This window comes from Colias philodice, chromosome 27 (assembly GCF_061535455.1).
Source record: "Colias philodice isolate Cphi_HAF_F1 chromosome 27, ilColPhil1 Martin Lab GWU primary, whole genome shotgun sequence".
Taxonomy (NCBI): domain Eukaryota; kingdom Metazoa; phylum Arthropoda; class Insecta; order Lepidoptera; family Pieridae; genus Colias; species Colias philodice.
In genome coordinates, this window is record NC_143112.1 from 5,623,594 (window position 1) to 5,644,897 (window position 21,304).

A 21,304-nucleotide genomic window follows, 5' to 3' on the forward strand; every position below is an offset into this window, starting at 1 on the left:
GCTTTATACTTGAGTCTTGAATTTCAATCAGTTGGGCTCCGACACTCGTGGGGGGCGGACGTGTCGCGCATTGCGTTAGGTTGATACAACGATCGAGTTATAAACATTTTACTATTGCGTAAATTTACATAGCGAGTACAAGGAAAAGAACCATCGATTATAATGAAACGATTGCAGTGATTAATTTAATTATATTTATTATAGTGTGTGTAAATAAAAAATGGTGAGAGAATAGTGTGCAAAATGCGTCGTTCCAAACTGAATATCAATCCGGATCTGGGTGATCTGGAGGAGATGTTAGCGCATGTGCAGACGCAAATCGAACAAGAGATCGATCTAGAGAAAGAGAGCAAGATGCCGTCTTTAACCAGCGTGCAAGAGTCACCAAAGATGAAACGGGCTTCTTCTTTCAATCAGGAAAACATGGAATACAGACGACCTCCTCGCCCTGTTAACAGAGTTAACAGTGAAGCGAATCAAGCGGTTGAATACAGAAATGGGGACTACGGTACAGTGCAGAATGGGTTTAAAGGGTCCCAGTCGAGTCTGCGCTCGAACGACGAAGGGTCACAGGTGTCCTTTCAGTCGTTTCGTTCGGAGCCCGTGCAAAGGCACTCGGTGTTAAGCTTGCCGGATAAAAGGGATGCAGCGTCTCTAAATGGGCGGTGTAAAACGGCGACGCTGCCGCGCGGCTACGGGTCCAGTAAGGAGAAGAATTGGGAGGAATATTGGTCACAGTGAGTAGCTTTTATAATAAGATATTATCAGGTTGAATGGAGATGAAAGAACCAACTATGTCATCAAGCTTGATGACATAGTTGGTTCTTTCAAATCATTCATATTTAATAATAGTGACCCCTAAATTAGGGGTCACTATGAAGTCTTAAAATAGTACTATTTATATATATTATTAGTGGGAAAGTGATGGCGCTAGACGACCTATATAGCTCTCTCATTTTTGCACACTGGAATAAATACTGCTTTAAGAAATGGTAATTCTACGTGAGTATATATTATTGCGTTTATTAAACGCTTTTCTGTTACGAGCTGGCCACAACTATGTAATAAAAATTTTGATGATCAATTTATTTTTAAATTGTACTTTTATCATGATGGAACTTTACAATTATATTTAGATTGAGTTGAAAAGAATAAATACAAGCAATATTGTCTGATGATTGAGTTCGATAGTAGTAATCACATCGAGTGTGGGCTTGCCAGATTTCTCCTGTTATATTCTGTAGTAGTTTTTTAAACCGCATAATCATTTAATATAATATGTGGGAGGGTTGTAGGTTGATGTTAGAGTAATGTATTGCGAAGTGATAGTATGTTGTAATGTTAGTTTCTAGTATGCCGTACATGGTCAAGATTGGCCAGTTAGATCTTACGATAAGCATTTTTTGACTATTTACAGTTTGGCATATGGTATATCTTTGGTAAGGTATGCATGTAAGTCAGGATTGGAGTTACATCAGTTTGTAGAAGAGTCGTTTGATGTCACTTTATAGGCATTATATTGTAGTTATTTTATATGATCGAAGGTTTTGGGAATTATCTTCCTGTTTACAAATTAATATTATTACATATTTATTATGGGATGTAACTCGTAGTCTGCATAGTATTTATGCCTTACCTTATGAGTTATAACTTTAGTTGTTTAACTGGTAGACCCTAAAAGAAAGTATCTTATAAGTAGTTATAGAAAGAGTGTGTGTGTCGAGCACACGTGTTAAAAGTGAAACTTCTTTGACAAGATTTAAAAATACCAAAATCGTTGCCTTAATCCATCACGTGAGGGACGAAACCTTGTAATTTTATTCTCAACGCGCCTTAGGAAGTTTCTCTTCAAAAAATCTGGTCTATTTTGTTTCTTATGTGTTCAAAATAATTCACGTGATTATTATCAATTCTAAAAGCGTTGTATAATATTGGTTCAAGTTTACAAAAACTATCTCCGTGAGATAACTAGATTCCATATCCACCATCCATCAAAATGATAACATATTGTACCTGTGTTTATGTAAACACGCTCGTTTTAGACAGAATGGATGTGAGAACATCTTGTAGGATAGTGTGAATGTAAAAAGGCCAATAATCTAACGTATAGGGTCAACCGGGGCAAATGCAACTATGGGGCTATGGCAACTAGTTATCATAACTAATTTATTAGAGTTGTTGTAATAAATCGCCACCTATGATTCAATAACTCAACGACTAATAAATCTTACAAGTAATAGATGGTGCCCCTACGATGAAAACTATTTGATTGATAGGCCATTGTGTCAAACCGCTATTTTGAAGTTGGTGTGCGTAAAAACAGGTGTCGAGTTTTGCAGACAAAAAAATTGTTTAGGAGTGATTTTTTGCAGGTGTTTTTGATTGGACACGATTATCACAAGCCGTTAAGCATATTTCATTTATATTTTTAGTGCGTTAGTTGACTCTATTTTGTGTTATTGATGCAGTTACAATTGCCTCATGAAAATTTCACTGTGGGGTTATTGCAACTGTGAGGTTAGTTACAATAGCCCCTTATATTTTTGTATGAAACTAAAAACACTAGTGATGTGACAGTGTCGATATTTTTATTATGTATCCTTCTTGGTAGTCAAAATATACTTTCTTTATGATTAATTAAAGAAGAACCATCGATTATTTCTTCGATATTATACCCAGAGACGGGTTCATAAGTAAAATTCAAATTAGATAAAGCGTGGTTAAAGAATATAAGTAACTAAAAACGATAGGTAGGATAGTTCTGTGATTGTTCAAGTAATTTTTAGTAAACGGTTGATTAACTAATAAACGTATTTTGTTTGGTTTACGTTTTTAACAATATTTAACACAAAGAATATTATTTGTTCTGACCAAAAACTAAAATTGACTTAGTAGGTAGTACACTGTTATTTTTTTTTGTTGCGATTTAAAGTGGTAAATCAAAGTAGGTACATGAGTTTTTCCTCTAAATAATGCGGCGCCATCTACGATCGCAACGTTATTGTATAGATAACGTTATTGAATATATATATAGAATAATAAAAATATATCGATGAATAAGTTTTTTGCATTCCCCACACTAATTCTCTAACAAATAGTTGCATTTGCCCCACAATCAGAAAAATAAGATTTTTCCTGAAAACTCGTCCTTGCTACACGGTAATCCAGTTCAAAATCCTATGAATAACATGAAATCTCATAAATATATTCTATATTCGTTGTTTTATATGAAATAGAAGAAGAGCTATGGCAGTTAGTTGCATTTACCCCCGACTAGGGGTTAATGTAACTTTTTCTACCAATTTTAGGAAATATTCTCACTACCAGTTATTTATAAGACTACTGTATTGCTTGATTGGTTTAAAATAATCTTGAATAAATACAAAAAACAATAAATGGGTCAAATAAATGACCAAATATAAAAGGAGATAACTGCAACCGATCAAACTTGAAACTTGTTATTTTTTAGTTGCATTTGCCCCGGTTGACCCTACTAATATTATAAAGCTGAAGAGTTTGTTTGTTTGAACGTGCTAATCTCGGGAACTACTGGTCCGATTTGAAAAATTTCGGTGTTAGATAGCCCATTTATCGAGGAAGGCTATAAATTATATATCATCTCGTTAAGACCAACAGGAGCGGAGCCACGCGGGTGAAACCGCGGAGCGCCGCTAGTTGATATATAAATGTCATGTTTGTGAAGTTGGATGGAAGTTTGTTACACTTACGTGAAATAATGTGTGCTATGCCCCGTGGTTTTACCCGCATTGCTCAGCTCCTATTTGTGTTATTGTGCTGATATATTATAGCGAAGAACCTTCCTCGATAAATGGACTATCTTACAGTGAAATAATAAAAAAAAGATTTGGATGAAATTCTATTTTAGACTGATTACGATGTGGATTGGCATTTTCTAGGTATAAATATAAAATTCTAGTTTAATATTAGAGTTTTGATAAAGAAGTATGTTTATTTGTTTTGACATGACCTAGTAACGTCTTAAAATATTTAACTAAAGAGTAGCTAAATAATAATAATAAGATAACAATATACAGTTTTTATTAATATACAGATTTTTATTTTCAAAAAGAAAGTTAAAAACTATTATTTAACTCTGTCACAGGCTAGTTATTAACTCTGTCGACTTATTTATAATATATGTGCTTATAAAATATGTATGTATGTATATGTATATGTATGCATGTATATATGCTTGTATATATTTAAGTATGTATTCTTATTTATTATATAATATGTGTATTGTGTATATAATATATTATTATTTGTGTATGTATATAATAATGTAAGCTGCATATATGTAGGTATAGTATATATATAATAAGACTATTATTCTGGCACTTTTATTTATTTTGCACCACCATGTTATTGACTCATTTATTTTCCTCGTCTTTTCTGGGTTGCCTGGTAGAGATCGCTGCCAGCGATAAGGCCGCCTACTGTACATTGTTATATTGTATTTTTAATTTTGTAAAATGTATTCTTTATGGTGTACAATAAAGTATTTTTCATTCATTCATTCATTCATACAGTGTGTACTAAATCCCACGTGCATAATAAGTGGGGTTTTTACCTCATTCAACCGATTGAAGTCAAATACCATGATGTTTTATTGCAGTATTATTTCCAGTGTGGGAAAGTGATAGCGCTAGACGACTTATATAGCGCTGTCACTTTTCCACCCTGGTAATAATACTGCTTTAAGACATTTACAATTTTACATTTAAATATTAAGTTTTTACATTGTAATTAAGTCGAAAATGATAATTAATACCTTTAGGGCTGAATATTCGAAGTATTCGTGTCGCAGAATTCATTTTTTTTTATCCATTCGCATACTTGGAATTGTTAAAGAGGTCAGTGTGTTTGTGTGACCATAAATTTTAGTTGATGATCGAGATTGCAGTTTAATTAATCACCTTTTCTTGTAATGAGAAAGTGATCTTAAAACGACATTATATTTAATTATTATATATTTTACATTAGTTTGTTTATCGTCACATTCACGTCTTCATGTCCGAACTGCGGAATTCATTTTGATGAATTTTGTTAGATAAATGAATTCACCTTTATTTAAATGATCGATACTAAATTTAGTACAGGATGGTACAGGCGAATTGATAATTTCCTCCATTTTGAAATCAATTCAGAACATGCTAATTTTGAATAATTAAGATTTAAATCTCATTTAAAACTCATATAACCTTTTTATTGTTCTGTGTATATAACCTGACTTTTCTTACGCTGTTAAACGAGCTTGAAACAATAATACTGCAACAAATAAAGCGTGTTTTAAATCCGTTAAAATCCAACCTAAAATCAAACACAAAAACAGAAAGTCTTCAGTTTAGACATGGCCCATTCGACTGACCACTAGAGTAGGTATATTTTTATGTCGTAATACAATTCGGAACCCATTATTATAACGGTATTTAAACAATGGTAGGTAGGCGAAAACAATCGCCTTTGTAGAAACACAATCGGTATCGGAAGATGAAAGTTATCTCAGGTAGCCTGGTTTCGTAATAGTAAGGGCGGGGGCACACGATGCGTTGCGGCGCCGCACCGCAAAGATTTCATCGTGTCAGTGGGCACACGAGTGGTGCGGCGCCGTAACGTTGTTCTGTCGCAGCGGCGTCGTAGCAGCGTTGCACAGTGTGTCCTTCCTTGTGACGCAAAACAACTGAGCGGTGCCGCTCCGACGTCGCACCGCATTCACCCCTCCCCGCCTCGTCTTGGTGGTTACAAGTCCGGTGCGGCGCCGGAGCGCATCGTGTGACATGCCACAGATATTTCTATGTAAGACGACGCAGCGACACCGCTCCGGCGCCGCACCGCCGCCGCAACGCATCGTGTGCCCCCGCTCTAATAGTTTGGTTAATTGAGATGGTGTTTTTAAAGCGTTAGAGAAGGTGGGATAGTTGCCTAAATGTATACTAATATTATAAAGATGAAGAGTTTGTTTCTTTGAACGCGCTAATCTCATGAACTAATGGTCCGATTTGAAAAATCTCTTTCGGTGTTAGATAGCTCATTTATCGAGGAAGGCTATATATCATCTCGCTAAGACCAACAGTCTGTAGTGGGAGTCGAGCATGCTTTAGTATTGGGTCACGCTCGCACCGGGGAAGTTACCACACCCTCACAGAAGATCGGCGTTAAAGTGGCATTGCCGCGTTTCGTTCGGTGAGTGAGGGGTCCGGAGACCCATTCCCTTCCTTTCCTCCTCCTATCCTATCCACTTTCCTCTATTTGTCCTATCCTTTTCCCATCCATTTCCCATCCCCCTCCCATCCTTCTAACCTATCCACTCCCAATCCCTATTATTAGTTCATTCGAAATAATGGCAGCGGTTTTATCAGGTAGAATACCCCAGGAGGGTACCAGCATGCACAATGCAGGAGAATCCCTCCCCCAACCTTCACGTTGGGGCAGCCCGTCGTATTCTGGGGCGGGCATAAATCCGCACCCAAGCACTCCACAAAGAAACACCAGACAGAATAGACCTTTACCATCTTCGCAAGTCACGCATTCCGTGGACTTTTGTAACATAAGAGGGCTTCACTCTAACCTCAATGCCGTACATCACCACCTCGAGACGGCCAAGCCGGCCCTGTTGTTTCTCACAGAAACCCAGATTTCCACCCCATCGGACACGTCATACCTCACATATCCTGGCTTTAATCTAGAACACTCGTTTGTTCCACATGCCGGCGTATGCGTGTACGTAAGGGAGAACATTTGCTGTCGACGTCTAACAACTTCTGGGATTATTGGTCTCTCTATTATATGGCTACATGTTGATTTTAAAGACCGCCCTCGTATATATGCATGTCTTTACAGACCCCACAGTGGAAACAATGGGATTGATCAGCTCTTTGAGCACGTCCAATCAATGGCCGATGAGGTATTGCATCAGTTTCCCTCTGCAGAGCTCATTTTACTAGGTGATTTCAATGCTCACCACGCAGATTGGCTCGGATCACGGACAACCGACTACGCAGGGAGAACTGTGTGCAATCTTGCCTTAGCCTACGGTCTGACACAGCTGGTCTCCTCGCCCACGCGATTACCGGATGTGGATGGCCAATTACCCTCTCTGCTGGACCTACTACTAACTACACACCCTGATAATTATCAGGTAACGGTCACCGCCCCAATCGGGTCCTCTGACCACTGCCTGATTAGAAGTGTGGTGCCACTCGAACGTGCAAAACGGCCGGAACAGGCAACCTGCCGCCGAGTCTGGCATTATAAGTCGGCAGATTGGGAGGGAATGCGACTTTTCTATGCCTCCTACCCATGGGGTGGTGTTTGCTTCTCACACGATGATCCCAGTACCTGTGCAGACGCTGTCACTGATGTGTTGCTGCAGGGTATGGAACTTTTCATTCCATCCTCTGTAGTACCCGTCGGTGGCAAGTCCAAGCCCTGGTTTGACCGTTCTTGCATTATGGCGTCACGCCGCAAGCAAGAACAGTTCGAAGCCTGGGCTAAAGCACTGGCTACTCGTGATCCCAACGTAGCAACTTATAAAAAGAAATATAACTTCGCCTCTAGGGCCTACAAAAAAGAAATCTCCGCAGCGAAAGCTGCCTACATAGAAAGGTTAGGTCACAGACTTGCACAACTCCCATCTGGATCTCGAGCATTCTGGTCACTGTCCAAGGCAATCCAAGGCAACTTCAGTCAGTCATCATTTCCACCTTTACGCAGGGGTGACAACACTCTGGCTCACTCTGCCAAAGATAAAGCCGATCTCCTGGGCGCAATCTTTGCGAGTAACTCAACTTTGGATGATGGGGGAAAAACGCCGCCTTCGATTCCACGTCAACTAAACTCAATGCCGGAAATTCGGTTTTCACAACGAGCTGTTCGTAAGGCACTCTGTAACCTAGACACATCCAAGTCGAGTGGGCCGGATACAATCCCTGCTGTAGTGCTCAAAACGTGTGCTCCTGAGCTTACGCCAGTGTTAACGCGCCTATTTCGACATTCCTACACAAAAGCAGTAGTGCCGAAATCATGGAAAATCGCTTTTGTTCACCCGATTCCTAAGAAGGGCGATAGATCAGATCCGACAAACTACAGACCCATTGCCATAACCTCCTTACTCTCAAAAATAATGGAAGGCATTATCAACAGCCAGCTCTTGGGTTATCTAGAGAAAGACCAGCTATTGAGTGATCGCCAATATGGTTTTCGCCACGGTCGTTCAGCCAGCGATCTCTTGATCTATTTAACCCATAAATGGGCGGAGGCTGTCGAGAGTAAGGGGGAGGCCTTGGCTGTAAGTTTGGATGTCGCCAAAGCTTTTGATCGGGTCTGGCACAAGGCGCTCATCGCCAAGCTCCCCTCCTACGGACTTCCTTCGGGACTTTGTAAATGGGTTACCAGCTTCCTCTCAGGCAGAAGAATAGAGGTCGTTATCGACGGTTTTCGCTCTGCTTCTTTGCCTCTCAATGCCGGTGTCCCTCAAGGCTGTGTGCTATCCCCCACGCTGTTCCTCCTGCACATTAACGACATGTTGCAAATATGCAACATACACTGTTATGCGGACGACAGTACGGGGGATGCCTGTTACTCTGGCCATTCACAAGTCTCTAGGGCATTCGTGGGGGAATGTCGAAATAAACTTGTGAATACTATCGAAACTTCTTTAGATCAAGTTTCTGAATGGGGAAGGCTCAATTTAGTTGAGTTTAATCCCAAAAAAACACAAGTCTGCGTATTTTCAACTAAAAAGTCCCCATTTCTTGTTTCCCCTCGGTTTCAGAACACTCCCCTTACTATCTCACCGAGCATTGGAATCCTAGGCGTCCAAATATCGAGCGACGTTCAATTTCGAGGTCATTTAGAAGACAAAGCCAAACTAGCTTCTAAAAAGTTGGGTGTGCTCAGCAGATCGAGGAAATATTTCAAACCAGCTCATCTACTCCTTTTGTATAAGGCACAGGTTCGTCCACACCTGGAATATTGCTCCCATCTGTTTGCTGGCGCCCCACAATACCAACTTCTTCCTCTGGACCGTATTGAACGTCGGGCAACTCGTATTATTAACGATCCTAAAATCTCCGACAAGCTCGATCCCCTCTCGCTCAGAAGGGACTTAGCATCACTTTGTGTCTTCTACCGTATTTATAATGGGGAGTGTTCTGAGGAACTGTTCAGTCTTATACCACCGGCGCAATTTCACTATCGCACTTCCCGCCTGAAAAATAAGTTCCATCCTCACCATCTCGACTGCTGGCGGAGTTCCACAGTGCGATTTACGCGAAACTTTCTGCCACGAACTGTAAAGCTTTGGAACGACCTTCCACCAGCGGTATTCCCGAACTCTTATAACATGGAATCCTTTAAAAAGTGTACCTTTAAGTATCTGAAAAACCGGCAGCAAGCCAAGGCTAATTAATTCCTACGATATCCCTCTCTTTCCTTTATATATGGACAGCAACGCATCCATTTCCCAGTGGAGTGGATGTTTATGGGCGGCGTGTATCGCTTAACACCAGGCGACACGTCTGCTCGTTTGCTATCTGATAACATATAAAAGGAGCAGAGCACTGCGGGTAAAACCGCGGAGCACAGCTAGTGACTACATAAACTTTAAATTTTGCACAATTAATAATACCATACTTACATGGTTCAAGGAAATGAAAATGGCTAGGTTTTGTAATATCCGTCAATTTTGGATCTAGACAAAAATAAATTATAAATCTTCGTGTTTTTGGACAGGACGTTTTGCGCTTTCTATGCAGATGTCTCGAGGATATTTAAAGCTTTTAAAACTACCAATGAAGGTATTAGAGCTAGATTTATTGACAATATTTAAGCTGATAATTTCATTTTTTATCAGTTTATTTTCAGTGGTCTTCGATTTTCACACATACGTTTTGGTATGATTTTTTTTTGTTATTTTTATAAACGTTTTGTTTACTGCAGATACATGAGTGTACACAATATGCCTAGCATATCCTGTACTAGAAACTCGGAATATTTTCCCTGCGTCAATTTTACTTTCGGGTCAACAATGCTCGACGTGTGTATAAATAAAAATGTTAATATTCTGGTTTGTTTTATATTGCACTCGCTTTTTATTGTGCACTTTTGACTGTGATATGATAGAGGTAATTTATAATTGACTAGCAACTTGCACCGACTTCGCTCAGCTTGAATAAGAGTATTAAAATAAATATGTCAATGCTGGTGTAGCTTTCTGTTAGTGAAAGAATTTCATGGTCGGTTTAGTATTTCCCAAGATTTCCTCCTACAAACATAGAATTAGAAACTTTATATTTATTTTATTAGCATAAATAATTCTGGCGTAGTGCGTGGTGACTGGACTATCGTTCCAGTTATTATAGGTTCTATCTAGACTTTGTTTTTATTGCGTATAGAATATGGGGTTTGCAGATCCATTGCACGTTTAATATTTAGCTGTATTTATAAATATAAAATCTTTCAATTTACACCATGTTCGTATTGTCTTTTCATAAACAACTAGCAAACCGGGCGAACTCCGTTTCACCACCAGAGACACCTTTTCTTTGCTATAAACCTCACGGAGCCCGAGACCTTTCCAACGAATGCAAAACCGTGGAAATCGGTTCGTGCATTCTGGAGTTATAGCGCGGTCTGGAAGGAAAACTCGACTTATTTTTATATAGTAGATTATGTGTTAAATTAGATAGAATGCTTTAATAAATGAGCCACCATAGTTCATGCTGCATACCTATATTATGGTGTCAGAATTTGCTCCATTTTATACATAAGTCGGTGAACTTTTTTGTTAATAAGCTGTGTTATTATTTATTTCGGCCATTGTTTACGTTACCAAACATCTGGTGGCCATGTTTCGTTTGCGGATAAGATTCTGGGCTTGACGCGATGAATAATGTGCGTGAAATATTTGGCAGTTGGAGTTTTGGGTGGTTTTGGTTTGAAGGACACTGGACAGTTGATAGTTACAGGATGTAGGGAATGTTAAGTGGACTTGTATGAGTTAGTATGAATGAGAGTAAAGTTAAGTTTTAAATAAATAACGTGTATTTCTTATCCTTTCCATAGATTTATACATTACTAGTGGCCCGCCCCGGCTTCGCCCGTGGTACATATTTCGCAATAAAAGGTAAATGTCCTTTCTCGGGTATCAAAATATCTCCATACCAAATTTCATGCAAATTGGTTCAGTAGTTTAGGCGTGATTGAGTAACAGACAGACAGACAGAGTTACTTTCGCATTTATAATATTAGTATGGATAGGTTTATTGACAAAAAAAAGTATAAGTGGCACCCGTTTTAGGCTCATCGATAACACTGTATTTTAAATTTTTGTTTAACATTTTCTAATGGAAACCATATTTCATGAATTTTTAAGCTGTATTCGGGTGAGAACATTTGATCCAGATTTGACTAGTTGTTTTTGAGCTACCTTTAATAACGCTTACTTTACCTTCATCAGCTGTTTATTCGTACCTTTTTAATGAATTATTATTTTTACCATATTATATTCATTCATATTTTCATACAAGTTAACATAATCCGATTTCGCTACACAACCACGTCGCGTCGTGGGCGTACCGTCCCGCGTGGGCAAACTTACGCAACACGTTGGGCAATGTTGGGCGACTGTTGCGCAACCGTCTGCGACTGCGTGCCCTTTGAGTGGTTTTTGCATAATGTTGTAGGGTGTAGCTGGTTTTTGAGACGTTTTAATTTGGTTGGATTGTGTGCGGGAAAGTAACAAGATAAAGATTTTTATATTAAAAATATTTGATAGTTTAATCGTTTTTAATATTTAACTGTAAACTAATAGACTGGGGTAGAAGCCTTTAAAAATAATGAAAAGATAAAAAAAATCGCAGTCGGATGAAACCCATTAGAAAAGGAGGGGAATATGATAAAAATGTAAGGAAAAATAAATTACGGTCAATCCGAGTTCGGGAAGTGGGAGGGGGGAGCTTTTAAGAGAAAAAAATGGTCTCTCTCGATTTCCGACAAAACTACAAGTCCTACGGAAAAAAGTTCAATGGCAAAGTTGTAGGTAATAAAAGGATCTACAACTTTTGTATTCAAAATTTTTTCACATAACCTCAAAATTTAGGTGAAAAATTCAAAAAACCAAGTTTTTGGTTTTTTATTTTTATCTACTTCAAAATTTATTGCTTTTCTACGAAATTTGGTGAAAACTTACTTTATTATGTCCCAAATACACTGTAATTTATTTGATTGAAAATATTTATTTTTTCGCCTTATTTTGAATTAATACCAAAAAAACAACCTAATTTTCAATCGAAAAGTCACCCGTCAAAATATCAGGTTTTTTCAAAAACTTGGGGTGCCTTTTATTCATTAAAATCTCTACTTTCATATGGTGTAAAAAAAAATAAACACCACCATAGTAAATGTTCTCAGGAAATGCATACAAACAGTGTGAAAATTAGCTTTTACTAAATCAGGCACACTTCTCGAACTCTATATCTTCTCTTGTATCGGCTTTTCGGTAATATTTCAAAAGAAAAATAATTATCTGTTCTAAGTTTAATATTTTACAGCATATTCAAATCAAAATGATGTCGATATAAACATTTCAGGTAGTTGGAGAAGTGTGCCTGATTTAGTAAAAGCTAATTTTCACACTGTTTGTATGCATTTCCTGAGAACATTTACTATGGTGGTGTTTATTTTTTTTTACACCATATGAAAGTAGAGATTTCAATGAATAAAAGGCACTCCAGTTTTTTGAAAAAACCTGATATTTTGACGGGTGACTTTTCGATTGAAAATTAGGTTGTTTTTTTTGGTATTAATTCAAAATAAGGCGAAAAAATAAATATTTTCAATCAAATAAATTACAGTGTATTTGGGACATAATAAAGTAAGTTTTCACCAAATTTCGTAGAAAAGCAATAAATTTTGAAGTAGATAAAAATAAAAAACCAAAACTTGGTTTTTTGAATTTTTCACCTAAATTTTGAGGTTATGTGAAAAAATTGTGAATACAAAAGTTGTAGATCCTTTTATTACCTACAACTTTGCCATTGAACTTTTTTCCGTAGGACTTGTAGTTTTGTCGGAAATCGAGAGAGACCATTTTTTTCTCTTAAAAGCTCCCCCCTCCCACTTCCCGAACTCGGATTGACCGTAATTTATTTTTCCTTACATTTTTATCATATTCCCCTCCTTTTCTAATGGGTTTCATCCGACTGCGATTTTTTTTTGTTTCAAAAATTATCTACTCTAGTCTATAAGTCTGTTTTATACGTAAGAAAATAGATACATATTGAATTTGTATATGCTCTTTAAACTAGGTCAATATTATTAGTATTCATAATTCAGCGATAATTATGGATCTCTTTCTATGTTCTATCGTCTATCCCTACACTTACCTAATCTTTACTTGATGATCTATGTATTGGTGGTGTAAATTATTATATTAGGTATACTATAACGCATAGAATGTATAGAATTGTGTATTATCCACTTAAAATAAAAATATCTTTCGTCATTATAACGAAACACTAAAATAATATAAATTTACTAGCGGTCCGCCCCGGCTTCGCCCGTGGTACCTACATGTTTAAACTATCCTATCTCTCAAGTTGGATCGAACTGCACATGGTGTGCGAATTTTATTATAATCGGTTAAGTGGTTTAGGAGTCCATTGAGGACAAACATTGTGACACGAGATTTATATATATTAAGATATTGATATTTGTGGTCACCGAATCATAGATAATTCACCAACCCAATGACTTAATCCAGAAGCAACCGACGAACTTAATTCCAACTTTCCCATCACGTTGAAAGCAAAACTTTCATTGGTACACCGCTACTGTGGTCTGCTTCTTACTTGTAGGTACAGTTTGTTTTGGTAAAGTATATGTAGGTATTTGTTTATATAAAACTAGCGGTCCGCCCCGGCTTCGCCCGTGGTACATATTTCGCAATAAAAGGTAGCCTATGTTCTTTCTCAGGGTCTAAAGATTATCTGTGCCAAATTTCATCAAAATCGGTCCAGTAGTTTATGCGTGAAAACCATACATATATACATACAAACAAACTGTGTTACACTACATTTAATTAGATCTGTGTAGGTAATCAGGTAGGTATGGTAATTACGATATTCTAAAAATACAAAACGCTTTTTTTTTTTAAATAATTTACACAGTCTAGCCCATTTCAATGCTCCATATAAATTTATTTCTGAACTTAAAATCAATTTAATTACCTTTTATCGTGTGAAAAGTGGTATTTTTACTCAATCAACAAAATAGATAGCAATCTACGTCAATATATAAACCAAATATTTATGTTGATTGTAATAATAATTTTATTGAAATCTTATACGTTTCTTTTCATCTATCTATTTCACGTCATAAACATAGCATTAAATATAGCGTCAAAATCTCTATGAAAACAACATGATTATATGATTCTAATTACACCATCCCCTTTGTTCACAGCGAGCAATCAATAAGCAGCGCGCGCGCATCGGTAATGGTGTACGACGATGCGCTCAAGCGGTGGATTCCCTCGGGCTCCAGCTCGGGCCTGTCCAAAGTGCACATCTACCATCACACGCAGCACAACACGTTCCGAGTTGTTGGCAGGAAACTAAATGACCATGAGGTTAGTAACTAACCTATCTTGAGGTTGGTATTTTTAGTAGCCAAGTTCTGTGTAAGTCAGTCAGATGGTCAGATGGTCCAAAGTGCTCATCTACCATCACACGAAGCACAACACGTTTAGAGTAGTGGGCAGAAAACTGAACGATCATGTGGTTAGTAGCCAAGTTTGTAAAAATGATACGTAAATACATTTTTAAGGAGACAGGTTATCATCTTCAGCAGCATCAGGTAGCAAATCAAATGTCTTATTGCAACAGCTTAATTCTCCTAGGGTATTCCGTCATTTTCAATAGCTTAATTATCAAACCAAGTGGCCAATCATATGGCTTATTACAGTAGCAAATTGAATATTAAGACCTCAATTTCAACACTACATCTATGTACCTATATCACCATAATACTACATTGTCCATCATAAAAATGCGAAGATATCATCATTAAATTTAACCCTCCCCATTCCAGGTGGTAATAAACTGCGGTATAGTCAGAGGGCTCAAGTACAACCAGGCGACGGCCACGTTTCACCAATGGAGGGACGCGCGGCACGTGTACGGGCTGAACTTTTCGTGTCGCGAGGACGCGGACAGCTTTGCGAGGGCCATGATGCATACGTTGGAGGTGAGGGTTTAGTTTTGACCGCCTCCTTGGTACAGTGGTTAAAGCTCGGAGCGAAGATCCGAGGGGTTCTGGGTTCGATTCGTGGTGCAGACGAAAAAATAAAATTTCTTGGTCTGGCAATAAGAAAAAAGAAAGACCAAGACGGTCTGGCATGACAAAGAATTCTGATTGATGGTGGATATTGTATTTTGATGGTAAAGTTTGCCGCTGTGTTGCTAAAGGTAATTTCGGATAACATCTATCCAGTCATGACTGGATACTCAGGAGTAAAAATTTGTTATTTCGTACCTTCTTTTGGTAATAGGTTAGGTGTTTAATACATTAACAGGTTGATTTTTCTTATCACCTTTCTGAGTCTGACAAAGACTTTAAATTGCAAGCATTTTCCACGATATCTAGCCAAAATAATTGCCTTGGTAATTTATTTAGCCCAAAGCTTGGCTTCAACGTGCTTTTATATGGCAGTGTCTTCCTCTAACTTGTACTGCTAAAATTTTTATTAAAAACGTCTAAAAATCTAGTCTTTTTTTCTGAATTTAAGTCAAACAATTAAGAACTTGAACCTGGATCCAAATTAAACCACCAAGGGTACAACTAAAAGTGCATAAATTGACTTCGATAATTAGCTACATATAGAACATCGAAGTGCACGAATTAACTACGTGACTGTAATCACGCGTGTTTCCTTTACAATTGACTCACGGTTGGGGTATCAGGAAATTGACAGTAATAGTGGGAAAAAGGTATTTTGTTTGGGAAGTTTTTCTTCTGGCATAGGATTTAATATCTGTTTAAGATAGGCTCGGTCAAGCAAAGGAATACTTCAGCTGAGGCTAAAATAGAGGCCCTTTTGATTGGAATCATTTTGAATGATAAGATTTTCCATCATTGATTTAGATTATTTTTAAACTAGTCATTCAATTGTGTTTACTGGATGGTAGCTACAAGATAAATGCTCAGTTATAAAGATAAAGCAATATTTGTATTGATGGTTTTACCGTAATATTTTCCGAACTTTTATGTACTACTAGCTTTCCGCCCGCGGCTTCGCCCACGTTTTCAGAGAAAAACCCGTTTCCGTAGGATTTCCGGGATAAAACCTATCCTATGTCCTTTCTCGGGTATCAAAATATATCTATACCAAATTTCATGCAAATTGGTTCAGTAGTTCAGGCGTGATTGAGTAACAGACAGACAGACAGAGTTACTTTCGAATTTATAATATTAGCATGGATGTATGACTTATAAAGAGCAACTATTAGACTTGTCTGTTTCTTTTTATTTTAGAACTAAATTAACTTTTGTCGTCTAAAAAATTACTCCACAAATTCTTTTAATATTAGCATAGGATTTTCAGTTTTAACCCGAGCAAAGTTTTTACACATAGCCTATCATGTATGTACCTTATGTTTATACGGCCATTCTTCATGCAATGCCTGAAATCCACTCAAAAAACTTACAGGTACTAGCGAACAAGGCGAGCAACAACACCGCCCCCCCGCCCGTGCAGCCGAACCCCCCCGTGCCGTACAACGGGCATAACGCACATTATGACGAAGATATGGGGTACAGGTGAGATTTTATATTATTTAGTGTATAAGATTGATCTGATAATAATCCTTAAATTCTGAAAAGTTGTTTAAAAGCTAAACGAAGAAGCCAATTTGTTAGATAATTAAAACGCATACTCTATTACATAGATTATTTAATTATTTTCTTAAAGAAAACTATTTAAAACACAAGCTAAGAAACTTCAATTTTTTGTATATTGTTAGATTAATATTTCTGTTTTACTTACATCATATTATGATAAAAAGACAAAAATATCCAACACCTTTACTTTCAGAACGATGACGCGCGAAGACGCAGCGATGCTACAACAGCCACAATACCACGCGCCACACCACCAAATACCGCATCAGTTACCGCACCAAGCGATACCGACGCAACACCAAGCGTTGCCAACGCAACATCAAGCGTTGCCAACGCAACACCAAGCGTTGCCAACGCAGCATCAACAAATACCAACGCAACATCAACAAATAGCGACGCAGCACCAACAAATAGCAACGCAACATCAAGCGTTGCCGACGCAACACCAACAAATAGCGCAACAGTTGCCGAGTCAGCACGCTGTGCAAACGCCGCAGCATCATGCGGCGCAGAGTCAATATCACGCGCCGCATCATCATCATAACGTGAGTTTCCTTCTCTCTCTTTCTATAATAATAATAATTTCTATTGCAGATATGTGTTTGTTTGATGTTAACCTACCAATAGCAGTTTTTTTATGTTCCCATGTGATTTATTTAACCATTAAAAAAGTTTGGTTATTCTATACAAATTTTACATCATGGTACTGTTTTTTTTTTTCAAAATTGAAACATAAAATATAAGGCTTGAATCGTGTTTCATAAAAGATGTAATCTCATTAAAGAATGTAGTGATGGTTGCACCATTTCCAATTCAATAACTATTATTCATGATTTTAGATTCATTAGTTTTTTGTCCGTTTCGATTACAAAAATAACTGTTGATATTTTTGCAAACTACTTAAAGAAAAAGTATTTGCGGGCAGATAATATTATGCTAATATATAAAAAAAAAGACGGGTTGCACTGGGGGAGTGCCGGCAGAAGTGAAAACTTGATTAATTAACGTTGAGCATGTTTGATATTTTGGAATGGTATCCGTCTTACGCTTTTTCGATCAGGTCACGTGTCCTGGCGCGAGTTTAAGATTTTATACCCATCACAGAAAAAGTGCTCAACGCCGCTAAAGAAGTTTTCACTCCAAAAATGGTATAATTAAATATTTATGTTATTATTGAAATATAAATTTCCAGACGGTTCAAACAACGGTGCAAACGGCCCCCACGCCGCCGCCGCACGGCGTGCACACGCTGCCGCACGCGCCCGCACCGCACTCGCACCACCGCACTAATAGGTGCGTACATACATACATACAGATACACCTACAGAATGACAAACATAAATAGGCAACAGATATGTGTACACGTTATAGTCAAAGTCCGATACACAGTCTCTTCGCGGAAGGACTGGTTTATCCTAGGTTTGGCCAAAGCCATCAGTCAATCCCCGAAATACATTTCAATTTCGCCCTTTGCCCTTTGTATTTTTAGTCAAACCCAGGAGCTCCTAACTTTTCAGTCAAACGTCGAAAGTAAATTATTCTGTTTCGGTTTTGGCCTAGTTGACTAGGATTGATCCTAGAAGCGACTGCAATTCTTCTAAATTATTAAAACAATTAACATTAATGCCTCACCATGTCAGAAAAATGATTAATTTTTCATTTTAATTACTTAAGAAATTATTAAAACAATAAACATCAAAATTTTAAAAATGTTATTTTTTTATACTTAGGGCCGATTTTTCAATGCCCAGATAAACAGCTAGATAGACTTTATTCTTCAGTTAACAAAATATTCAATTTTTCAACAGACGAATAGGACGTATCTATCGAATAACTACGTTATTTGAGGAATAAATCTATTTGCCGCTCCAACGGCCAGATAGCGCGCTATTCGACGGTTAGACGTTTGAGTTGACAACTGATGCGTCAAATTTGGGATATTTTCGTATGTCATAACATAGAGCGTAGAATTATTAACAATTAAACCTCTTTCTATATAATTATTATCAATTAAAATCATATTGAAATTGATGTTTTTGATAGTACTGATGACCATGCCATTGAAAATTTGCCGAACGCTGCCTTTAAGTATGTCGTTTCCATCGTAAAATATATAAATTGAAACACAAATTTAACTAAACTCTTTACTCGAATCAAAACAACAATCAACAATCATAGAAGACAAGAGCAATACAAGACGTGAGTCATAATGACGGTTGTTGACAAATTGCAAGAGTTGACTCTATCCCGCTCTAACCTGACTAATTTAATATGTTTGTTTCGCCACTCCGAGAGCAGAGCTGCCAATATGGAAATATTTGGTCAGATAGTTGTTCATCAAATAAATCACGATTGAAAAATAGGCGAGCCGTTATGAGTTAGATAAATAATTGAATAAATCTATTCGAGGGGTAGATATTAGACTGTTTATCTCGGGATTGAAAAATCGGCCCTTAATCTTATACAAACTAACCTCCGTATATTCCAAAGCATTTATTTATTTATTTTATACTTTATTGCACATCGTACAAAAGGCGGGCCTAATGCCACACGGCATTCTCTCAAAGCATCTCAAATATAAAAGTGAAAATCACGTAAGGCGCGGGACAGACACAAGTGGCGCGGCGCGCATCGGGCGCACTGCCGGCGCGCATCGGGTGCGCTATTGGCTATTTCCAAAGTTCTTTCATACAAAATGTAGAAGGACGTGGTGCAAAACAGGTTGAAGAGGTGCCGCGCCCGCGCCGCTTGTGTTTGACCCGCGCCTAAGCTGACCAATCAGGTGTCAGAACTGGCAGAGTTAAGCGGTTCTTAAGACTTGAAAGCTGCTTAAATGATAAAATGCTTCCAAATATACGAAGATAAGAAACTTCATACCTATATCGGAGTTTGACTCGTCAAACCCCGATTTAATAAAATTGTGTTTTGACGTTTGCCTGACCAAATTAGTCTCTCCCAGGTTTGACGAAAATTGTTTAGTCAAAGGCCGAAAATTTACATTTGTTTGGGCTTTGACAAAGTCATTCAGTCTGACCTGAGGATTGACCAGTCCAACCTAGGAGCGCGGGAGCTTCGGAGTTTGCCTATAACATACACACAACATTACATTATTTTGATGAAAAAAAAAACACAAAAAATTATATATTTAACTAGCGCAATAAGTTCAACTCAATATAAATCCATTTTGCCCCCAGTGCCCCAATGCCCCCGAACATGTCCCTATCTGCGAGTGTGGTTGCCCCACCGCCCGTGCCCCCGCATCAAAATCTACCCGCACCCGCTAATGTAAGTATTTTTTATTTTATAATTAACTAGCGGTCCGCCCCGGCTTCGCCCGTGGTACATATTTCGCAATAAAAGGTTATTTGTTATTTTCTTTCTCAGGGTCTTAAGATTATCTGTGCCAAATTTCATCAAAATCGGTCCAGTAGTTTATGCGTGAAAACCATACATACAAACCTTTCCTCTTTATGATATTAGTGTAGATTATTTAACTAACATATTTTTAATGTAATTAAAAAATGTTTTATTTAGTTAAATAATTTTTGTAATAATAACAAAAATAATTTGGTGGTGTAACCATCACTAATATTTACTATACTAGGAATTTGCTTGGCTATTTTTTTTCATTGATTTTTAAAACATTTTTACCAGCTACAGAAAATTACAAGTACAAAGTGTATTAAAGAATGCAAATGCTACAATTCCATCTTCATGTCTTATTCCATTTAAATAACAGATCCATAATGTTATATACAAATTTAGAAATGTCATACTTATTCAATAAATACTATTTATTTCGAAAATTTATAAGCACGTTGAATATTTCAGGGCCCCATTGCCCCACCGACCCCACCAGCGGCCCCACAACCGCCGCCCATGGTAAGTTTAATTTTCATTAATTATTTATCATAAATTGTTATGTAAAATATGTTAAAAAAAATCATGCATAGATTGCAGTTGTTTTTTTAAGTTGTACGTCAACTTATAAGCATTAAAAAATAATTATGGGAATAAATTTTTAAAGAATAGCTTATTTAAGCTATTCTTTAAAAAATAGCTTATTTAAGCTATTCTTTAAAAATTTATTCCCATAATTATTTTTTTAATGCTTATAAGTTGACGTACAACGTACAACGTTCCATCTCGAGATACAAACCCTCCTCTTTTTGCACGATCAGAAAACTCTTGAAAATTCTCATTTATCAAGCATTTGTATGTTGTCAGACAAAATATTAAATTATTGCGTCATTAATTAAATAAATTGACCTTGATTTAATGATTTCTGTGACCACATTGTCAGTTTAAACTTTCAAGATACTATTTCTTATTTATTTGGAAGAAATGGCGTATAGCCATGAAACAATCATACACAAAAAACTTG

General features: G+C 37.3%; 1 protein-coding gene across 3 annotated transcripts in view; it reads left to right on the plus strand.

Moving 5' to 3' along the window:
- ena (ENAH actin regulator enabled) overlaps window positions 1-21,304 on the plus strand; it is an 83,941-nt gene that overhangs the window by 55,702 nt on the left and 6,935 nt on the right. For 2 of the 3 annotated variants that reach the window (XM_089711899.1, XM_089711898.1), the window contains exons 2-9: window positions 205-737; window positions 14,485-14,650; window positions 15,112-15,267; window positions 16,730-16,839; window positions 17,114-17,465; window positions 18,113-18,213; window positions 20,115-20,205; window positions 20,752-20,802. In XM_089711899.1, coding sequence (XP_089568025.1) covers window positions 244-737; window positions 14,485-14,650; window positions 15,112-15,267; window positions 16,730-16,839; window positions 17,114-17,465; window positions 18,113-18,213; window positions 20,115-20,205; window positions 20,752-20,802 — 1,521 coding nt within the window. In that variant the 5' untranslated portion in view covers window positions 205-243. The remainder of the gene's footprint in view (window positions 1-204; window positions 738-14,484; window positions 14,651-15,111; window positions 15,268-16,729; window positions 16,840-17,113; window positions 17,466-18,112; window positions 18,214-20,114; window positions 20,206-20,751; window positions 20,803-21,304) is intronic. The other variant, XM_089711900.1, reaches the window with a different exon arrangement.